The following is a 9940-nucleotide window of genomic DNA, read 5'->3' on the forward strand; positions in this document are numbered from 1 at the left end:
CAAGGCAGTGATGTGGCCTCTCCCTCATGTGGGGCATGATGAGGCATGATCACGATGAAAGCTATTCTTGCACTCACCACCCACTTGGAGTGTCTCCTGGCTGTGGACTCCCAGGTCTGCTCTGGCTAGAGCTTTCCTCACATCCCTTACACTGGTAGGGCTTCTCTCTGGCTTGTGTCTTCTGATGGCACAGGGACTCTGCCAGAACCCTTCCCATTCTCCCCTGTGTTGTTTATGAAGACAACAGAAATATTGTTTCTGGGTTATTTTCCCAGGTGTCTCTCTAAGCATTTCTTCATTGCCTGAATTTTCACAGCCTTGCCATTATCACTGGCATGCTGTTTGGTTTCTCCTAGTAATGTCCTGGAAGTTTCACTCCCCGCACCCCGCCCCCCCCACCATTTTCTGTCTTGAAGCCTTTTCATTCTTTTTTTCTTTCATCTTAGAATCTAAAGGAAAAAGTAAGAAGTAAAGGTGTTAGTCTTGAAATGGGATTTGCCACTGGAGCAGGGGATGGTTGGAACAATTACATTAGGCTAGGCTGAAGCACAAGTATGTCTGAATACAGGACTTTAGAGAGGTCAAAGGCAAAGACAGCAGAAGGGATGCTTGAGTGACTGTGTCTAAACAACCCATAAGTAAAGTCTTTTCATAGGCCATGTTCATATGGTCGGTTCTGAATGTTCACTTTATAGTCTTGTGTTCAGCTCTTCTGTTAAGCCTTATTTGGTTACTTCTGCCTCCCTCTGCTCTACAACCCCTCATTTAGTTGAAATCACTCATTTATAATCCTTCCTTCTCTTTCTTCCTTTCCTACTTCTTTCACAGACATGTGTGTAGCACTTCCTATATGTGAGGCACTCTTCAAGGTGCATTTCACAGATACATGTGAAATATATATGAAGGTCCATTAGACGTTCTGCCATCACTCACCTGTAATCCATCTCTCATGTCAAAAATCCTCAATTTCAGGACCTCCAAGCCAGGGCCAGGCACCTCACCACCACTTCTGTGTGAGTCCAGGTTGGGTGCATGTGAGGTAGGTCCGGCCGCGCTTTGGGCAGCCCTTAGCCGTGATTCCTGCCTTGAGGCCAGGGGAGGGGGCGCAGGCAGAGGGCAGTGGGAGGGAGGAGCGCCAGGCCTGTGTGTTTACTGGATGCCCCGCCCCTATTTGCGTTTACCAGACTTGACTGGGATCTTGATGTAAAGCCAGCAGACCTCTGTTAGGTCCCTGGGGGTGGGCGTCCATTTTGACAATGGACTTAATTATGTCCTTTATAGCTTTTTTTTTTTCCTAGTGAAAGATTCAAGCCAAAGTAATACATTGCATTTGTCATGTCTCTTTAATCTCCTTTAGCCATTTACAAAGATCATCTCAAAATGCATTATAGACCTAAACGTAAAATCTAAAACTTCTATAAAACAGTTGGATGAAAACAGAAATTTGTGACCGTGGATTAGGCAAAGATTTCTTAGGCAGAACACACAAAGAATGAACCATATAAGAAAAAAACTTGATAACTGAAGTTGATCAAAATTTTAAAATTTTGCTCTTCAAACACTGTTAAGAAAATGAAAAGAGAAGCCACAGACTGGGAGAAAACATTTGTAAAACACGGGTGTGATCATTTGAAAACAATATATAAAAATAATTCTTATTCATAAGACACTTGAATTTTTAAAATGTGCAACAGATTTGAACTTCACCAAAGGAAGACATGCACAGCCATAAATATGTGAAAAGATGCTCAAATGATTGTCCATTAGGGAAATGGAAATTAATGCTATAATGAGATACTATTAAACTTAATACAATAGCTAAAATAGAAACCTGACAATACAAAATGCTGACTCAGATATAGAGGAACTATAAATTTCACACACTGCTGGAGAAAATGCATAAAATTAAATGTATATTTACCATATGAGCCAATAATCCCACTGCTAGCTGTTACCAAAGAAATATGTCCACACAAATTCCTGTATACAAATATTTATAGCAGCTTTGTTCATAAAAAACAAATAAAAAATTTGAAAAAACTAAATGTCTATCAACTGAAGAATTGATAAGCTAATTGATACACATACATACAATGGTACATTAGTCACTATTAAACTACCAATGCATACGATAATATGGATAGATTGCAAAAGCATTATGCTAAGAGAAAAAAGCCAAATACATGACGTTCTGGAAAAGACAAAACCATCAGTAGTACAAGAGAAGGACTGACAACAAAGCCATGAAAGATCTTTTGGGGATGAAGGATATGTTTTATATCTTGATTGTAGGGGTGGTTCCACAATTGTATACCTCTGTCAAGACTCAACAAACCATATACCAAAAGGGGTGAATTTTACTAGAAGTAAATCATATCTCAATAAAGCTGAATTTTTTAAAACAGAAAATAATAGCAAAAACGAACTGTGACTTCCCTGGTCATTCAGTGGTTAAGAATCTGCCTTGTAAGGCAGGAGACCTGAGTTTGATCCCTGGTTAGGGAACTACAATCTCACAATCTCTGTGGCACTACCCAAAAAAACACCCCAATGCAGCCAATAAACAAAAATCAGACAAGGAAGAGCACATAGGCACATAGATGGTGAGAAACTGAACCTGAAAGGGGCTTTGCCTACAAGAAGCAAGGCAGCAGCAGTAGACAAGGTGACAGATTTGAGTGTAAAACTAAGAGTGTTAAGAGCACTATTTTAAAAAATTGATGGTAATTCGTAGAAATATATTTTACATCATTATCCTGCATACACATACATTCATGTAACAAACAATGTCAAAGAGCAATACTTACTATATAGGAAAATGAAACCTAGTAAATCCCAATCACAATCTTATTAATACTTAAATACAATACACGAAGGATACCTATGAAAGTACAGAAACCTGAGTTCATAAAGATAGTATTTAATGTGATGGGTGTGCTTGCCTGTTCATCAGTTCGCTCCAGTCAGGCACACACGAGGATAAGGCCACACGCATGTCAGGTGCGCTATTAAGCCTATTTCTTTTTTTTGTTTTTAATCGTGTCAATATCGAAAATCCTAGTTCACACAAATAGGTAGATGTGAATGGTAATAATAGCAATATACTCTTTCTACTTAGCAGTGGAAATTCCTCTTTAATCTTAATCCAGAATGCTGATAAACTTAATGTCTTGTAATAATTCCTCAGCGTGAATGACGAACTGAGCTGCAATAATTCATTCTCTTCTTCAGGCACCAAATTTAACTCAATGATTGATTCTGGGGTTTGAAAAGCAAATGGATCTTTTATCCTGATATTTTCCTTTAATGATGCAAATTTCTCTTCTGGAAAGTAATGATGAAAGGTTTGAGACAAAGAAGTGAGGTGTATTAATATCTCTGATTTTATTACCTTTAAGCATTCTTCATTAATAATGTTCTCTTCGATGTGTTGCAACAATGTAGGGAACATATAGTAGCTAGGACGATTACTTTTAAGTCTAGTTTGCCATAACAATAACATCTTTTGGAATCCTCGAATGTGTTCAAGATACTGAAATATATGATTGTTTTTCCCTTGTAGTTTCAAACTTAATTCATTTAAAATGCCAAAAATATCACTTAAGTATGCCAATTTTGATACCCAAACATCATCTTCAAAAATATTTGCCAAATGAGATTGCTTTTCAATGAGAAAAATGTAAATCTCATGCCTGAGTTCATATACTCTGCTCAATACTTTTCCTTGAGACAACCAACGAACTTCTGTATGAAATAGTAAGTGGGTATGGTTCTCTCCGATCTCTGAACAAAATATTTCAAGAAGTCGGCTATTCAATGAGCTTCCTTTACTAAAATTAACAATTTTCACTGCATTTTTCAACACGTCCATTAGGCTCGGCGGAATTTCTTTGGATACCAAAGCTTCTCTGTGAATAAAACAATGATTCCAAAGAGCGTTGTTGTGGGTGGCTTCTAACAAGTTTTCAAGAAGTCTGCTATGTTTCCCAGTCATATTTGCTGCTCCATCACTTGAGATTCCTTTACAGTTTCTCCAGTTTAATTTATATCGACCAACAACACACTTATCTAATTCAGTGAATACATCTAATCCGGTTACCTGTGAATTTAAATTTAAACAACACAACAGATCTTCTATAAAATCATCTTGCCACATATATCTGACATATACCAAGAGTGTGGGACCACTAGCCGTATCAGTGCTCTCATCGAGTTGGATTGCAAAATCGATACCAGACTGTAGCCGTGTCATAAGCATTGCTTCTAAATGTTTTGCAATAGTACAGATTCGACGAGATATTGTATTATCACTAAGAGGTATAGTTCTTAATTTGTCAGCTGATTTATCGTCAAAGATGGTACGTACCATATCCATACATGCTGGGAGAATAATTTTTTCAGCAGCTGTATGAGCCATTTTTTCTTTTGCCACTCGATATGCCACTAAATATGATGATAACAAGGCTCTCTCGTTCATAGTTGTGGAACGACTAAGAAATTGGGGTGATAACTCTGTGTTACTTCTTTCTGTTGGAAAACGGTCTTCTTCATCATCTGTCCCTTCCTCCTCCACTTTTACTATCACTATGCCTTCCATCTCTCGGGTATCCTTAGGAGACAAATCTGCAGCATTCCTGGATTCAGCAGTCATTGTTCAGGTTCAAAGAACTGGGTCACTTAATCCAAATAGGGTCTGTCTGCAGGACTTTCCTTTTTGTCCTACATGTTTTATGAGCTCCATTTTTGCTATCCTGCAGGGTTGAAAAATTTAATAGCAGTATTAAAAGGTAATATTGTATTGCTATGGGGCTAACACCTCATCCGTGAAGACAATTCATGAAATCCAGTGGTGTGACATGTCAATGCTGAATAACTGTTATTCATGTTAGCTGTGTACCAGGCAGTTTTGGTACCTTGCATACACAGCTCATTTAATTCTCATGGAAACCTAATGAAGCACAGTTATTATTCCTATTTTAAAAGCTGAGAAAGATTAAATAATGTGTCTAACAACATAGTGTGGTGGATCCAGTACTCAAACCCAAGTCTGAAGCTCAGGGTCCTAACTATGCCGCTACACTGCCATCTAGTCAGTCTTACAAAGTGATCACCAAAGTTTGGTGTTCAAGACCACCACTGGAGCACAGAGGAAAAAAATTAAAATGTTTATTTATTTAAAAAGAAGTATTGAAACCCATTAAACTTTCCTGATAGTCATTTTATAGCATTTATATTTTCTGTCATCATTTGTGTTGCTGCTTTTCATCCTCCAACTATTATATTTTCTTTGTTCACTTTCTTTCAGTTTTAGTGATCTATTATCTGAAAAATCTTATTTCCAGTATTTTAAGATCAAGGAAAAGAAATCTTGGTTTTTGAGATAGGATCAAAGATTTAAAAGTGGGGTATGTGGAATAACACATTCCTAGAGGCCTTCCCTCCCAGTGAATCAAAATGAAGACTACAAGCAAGGGAAACTCAAAAGATACAGGGCCGAGATCAGGACCTGGTCAGGCCTTCCTGGAGTGTTTCCCTGCTCGTATTCTAGGCAAGAAGCAGCAGAAAGACTGGGCTTTATTTTGCATTTCTTGAAGTTGCCCTTAACATAGTTACTTGCAACCAGGAGATATTTTTTAAAATATTTGTTTAAGTGAATATAATGTCAACATTTTTTGCCTATTTGTAGAATGTTCAACAAATTCATTATAGGCATGGCATTTCAATACTTGGAAGGGTTTGTCATTTAGAAATTAAAGAGATTCCATTATATTGTCAGGTTATTTAGAAAATATCTGAGTAAGAATAGGAGGAATGTTACAGAAGCACAGGTTTAAAATAGAAAAATAAATTATGTGTCCATGGTAAGTTATTTATATGTCTCCCACCACAGTGTGTAACCAACCTATTTCTCCAGCAAATATTAAGGTTTCATTGATTTGCTTACAATGCATTCTCCATAACTTATTGATTGCAAATGATCTGTTTAGCACAGGCCTGTACAAGTGTTTTCTTTGGTCCTCTGCCACTTAAGTGTCTCTCATTAGTAACAGTGCTTTTGTGCATACTGGTGGTGCTTCAGGAAATGGAGATGGGGCATTAGGTTTGGTCAAGCTGGATTTTTCAGTTAACTTCCCTTTATCAATGAATGTCCTAGTTGGGTGGGCCCTTGGAGACAGTTTATTTTATTTAGGATCAATACCAGAATTCGTGTTTGTCTAAGCTGCTGCTGCTGCTGCTAAGTCGCTTCAGTCGTGTCCGACTCTGTGCGACCCCATAGAAGGCAGCCCACCAGGCTCCGCCGTCCCTGGGATTCTCCAGGCAAGAACACTGGAGTGGGTTGCCATTTCCTTCTCCAGTGCCTAAAAGTGAAGAGTGAAAGTGAAGTCCCTCAGTCGTGTCCGACTCCTAGCGACCCCATGGACTGCAGCATACCAGGCTCCTCCGTCCATGGGATTGTCCAGGCAAGAGTACTGGAGTGGGTTGCCATTGCCTTCTCCAAGCATCCTGCAAATCGGTGGCAGAGAAAGGCTGGTGGTGACCAGTCTTCAAGTGACCCAACGCATTTTCCACTGCACCACCACAAACTCCCTTCATTACTCAGCCCTCCAAGTCAAGCACATTTTCCTCCCACAACTGAAAAATTCACCTGGTGTTCTATCAGAAATCACTCCTTTTAAAAAGCCTTCAGAAACTTCAGAAACTGAAAGGAAGAGGGTGAAGTGTATGTATGATCTGTAAACACGAGGCTTAACAAACTTGTCCGCTAAACAACAAAACAAAACGTGGATCTTGGTAGCCTCTGGGGTCTTCCTCATTTTACACCTCGAGATCACCAGGGAAAAAAACCCTCGCCAGAAGGAAAGGAAATGGGGTAAGCCCGGGAGCACAGAAATTAGACTAGAGTCATTGGTCCCCGACCCCTTGGGGGTGAAAACCAGGGACGAGGACGGGGCACGCAGGCTGCCGCCTCTCGGACCCATAGGTATCTCATCCCAATGCAGAAACCAAGGATCCGCGGCTGTCTCTGCAGGGAGACGGCACTTCCTACGGCGGAGGCTGGGACCAAGGACAGGGACACGACCCTCCACCCCGTTCGGAGACTCGCGTGGTGAGCGGGATCACGGAACACGGTTTTACACGTCCACCTACGTCCCCGCCCCTCCGCCCCGGCCGGACCCGCCTCTCACCGTGAACCCCGGAGAAGCCCGGGGTGCTGGGATAGAAAAGGGAGGTGACTCTGGGGATCAAAGGGCAGTGGACCCGTTCCCAGTCCCTCCGTTCGCCAGAACCCAGAGTGTCACAAAAGCCGGAAGTGCGTCAACACCTGCCTTCCGGGTCTGCGCTGCGCTTTGCGGGGGGTACGGGGGGTGGTCCTCGCTAGGAAAAACGGAGGACTTTGGTCCTTGTTCCCCAATTCATGGTTCGGGCTTTGGGGATGTCTTTTCTAAGCTCAGTTTTTCCCGGCGGGGAGAACAGGGGTTAAGTTTCACTCAGTACTTCCTGTTCAGAAACTTACACAGTTCTTTTTCTTATTGATGGCAGGTATCGTAATAATTCTAGATATTATCAAACAGTAATAGTGATCGTGTGTCTGTATCTATGGCAGAGGAACTGAAGCAAAAATGTAGACAGATCAAAGTGAAGTTGAGGATGAGTGGTTTCTCAAAACCAAAGTGGTTGCTTCTCTGGGTACCGTGATTGGGTATTGCTGCTTGAATGGTCGTGGCGCAAAAGGTTGCTTGCCAGAGCAGTGAACAAAAGAAGGTGTGGCCAGCAAACCTGCCGCCACAGCAGCCACCCCCAACTGTGCACCCTGAGGGGATTTGGGATGGACAAAAATTAAGGTGGCCTTGGAAAGTTAAGGTGCATATCAAAGTAATGATTTCAGAGTCCAGACTCCTGCATCTTCTCACATATAGAAAGGCACTAAAATCATTAATGTGAGATATCTGGTTTTAATTAACAGTATTTTGATGTTCTGGCTATCTGGTTTTTGTTGCAAAGTCCTACATAATCTGGCTTCTTCCTAACATCTTTAGAGCAGTCCCTCAGAGTCACCTGAGAGGCTGTTTTCCAGGCTTTAAGTCCCCAGTTTTGTCCATCAAATGAAACATAAATCCCAACTTTTAAGTTGTGCATTTTTTTCAGTCGATGGTATTTTCAAATATTTGTTCATTGGGGAGCAATTATTCTTTCCAATACTAAATAGTTATAAGATTCTGAGCTTGGCTAATGTATCCAGGGAGTTTTCTGAGTGATAATAGTGGAATTACAATTTGAGGCATTTTGGCTGTCAAATGCAATCACAGAAATTACATCTTTTACTATTCACCTAAAAAAACTTTTTTATTTGTCTGCTCCAAATCGTAGTTGCAGCTTTTGGGATCTTTAGTTGTGCCATTTGAACTCTTGGCTGTGGTATGTGAGATCTAGTTCTCTGACCAGGAATCGAACCCAGGCTCCCTGCATTGGGAGCAAGGAGTCTTAACCACGGGACCACTAGGGAAGTCCCTAAGTGCTTGTATTTGGTAACATGCATCCCATTATGAACCCTGTAACTGATAGGCCTGTGTAGAACACTGATTACCTCACTTTTCCCCACACCTAAGACCTCTGCTTCTTTATCCCATAAAAATCTCATGCCCTTCACCTACAGGGAGGTAGATCTGAGATTTGTTCTCCTATGTCCTCACTCGGCTGTCTTGTGGATAAACTCTCAGCTGCAAACCTCACTTTCTCAGTGTTTGACTTGTTGCCCATTGGGCAAACGACCTAATTCTTACTAAGTTGTTAATGACAAGCAGGAAGTAATGTGTCTCAGAGATCTCAATAGGAACAACAGACATCAACAGGAGGTATAGTTTTGTTCAACACACAAAAAGTTTTCAACTGGAGCTGTCCAACAAGCAATTGACTAAGCAGTGCTTTATTTTTTAAAAAACAATGAATTTCCTATCTATGATGCTGACTCCATTGTGACAAATACTGTAGGCTAGAAAGACTATGTCATAGAAAGTTGTTTTAGATCCCTGAAATACTCAAGGAAGAAAGGGAAGGCATATAAGAGTATTCCAGAGGCTCATGTAGTTTGAAAAAGCACGGAGACTGTCACACTTGATTTTTCTTATTTTTAATTGGAAATGCCAAACATCATTAAAGGGTAATACCTGATTTGTGAGCCTAAACAAAGGAAAAGTATCTAAAGTCCCTTTCAAATCACTGTTTATATTCTCTAGGAAACTTGCCAGTTCCTGGTGGACCTAGCTCAACCACAGGACATCACATTCCCTAAGGATCCAGGAGATTACAATGCCCCAGGGGCTTTTGTGCCAGCCCTGGGACTGCCTGTTCACATGCTCCTGCTCTATCCATCCTTGCTGCACAGCCCTTTCCATCAGGAACACAACACTTTCCCAGTCTCTCTCTCCCACTCCAGCTTGCTCAGTGCCCCTACCTCCCCCCAAGAACCGTGTTATGTGTCAGTCCTAGGATTTTCTGAGGTCCTCATATCACCAAGGCGCCTTCAACACTGGCTTTAATCAGCGTGGTTTGTACCCTTGCTAGCTCCCTACCGGCTGATTCATGGAAGTCGGACCACTAGGTGGGCCATTCGTCCTCATTCCTCATACCCACCCACCCCCAAGCGCAAGGGCCACCATCCTGCGATGAGTCTTGAGGGTTGGCTGGAGCCAGGGATGGGCCAGCGGGGGCGCCTTCCCAAATCCGGGTCGGCTGCGGTCACTATTGTGTACTGGCTAGAGTGGCCAGTCAGGGTCAGCAGGAGGGTGAGACCGGCAGCAGGACATGTAAAAGCCTAGGAAATGAGCCGGGGCCCTCATCCGGGGCCCTCATCCGGGGCCCTCATCCGGGGCCCTCATCCGGGGCCCTCATCCGGGGCCCTCATCCGGGGCCCGCCCTGTCCTCGCTGGCGGACTCCGCC

The 9940-nt window shown here is 41.9% G+C and overlaps 1 protein-coding gene across 1 annotated transcript; it reads right to left on the minus strand.

The window, feature by feature from the left end:
* Positions 1-2904: 2904 nt before the first annotated feature.
* On the minus strand, positions 2905-7325 carry FAM200A (family with sequence similarity 200 member A). The gene is made up of 2 exons (XM_027527708.1): positions 7188-7325; positions 2905-4751 (listed from the first exon to the last, which is right to left on the minus strand). The coding sequence occupies exon 2, from the start codon at positions 4649-4651 to the stop codon at positions 2921-2923; it is 1731 nt and encodes a 576-aa protein (XP_027383509.1). The 5' UTR covers positions 4652-4751; positions 7188-7325; the 3' UTR covers positions 2905-2920.
* Positions 7326-9940: the final 2615 nt, after the last annotated feature.

The sequence above is a fragment of the Bos indicus x Bos taurus genome, chromosome 25 (assembly GCF_003369695.1).
Source record: "Bos indicus x Bos taurus breed Angus x Brahman F1 hybrid chromosome 25, Bos_hybrid_MaternalHap_v2.0, whole genome shotgun sequence".
NCBI classification, from domain to species: domain Eukaryota; kingdom Metazoa; phylum Chordata; class Mammalia; order Artiodactyla; family Bovidae; genus Bos; species Bos indicus x Bos taurus.

What these genes read in the sequence shown, in the direction of transcription:
- FAM200A (XM_027527708.1), bottom strand. Translation starts at nt 4,651, where the DNA reads ATGACTGCTGAATCCAGGAATGCTGCAGATTTGTCTCCTAAGGATACC.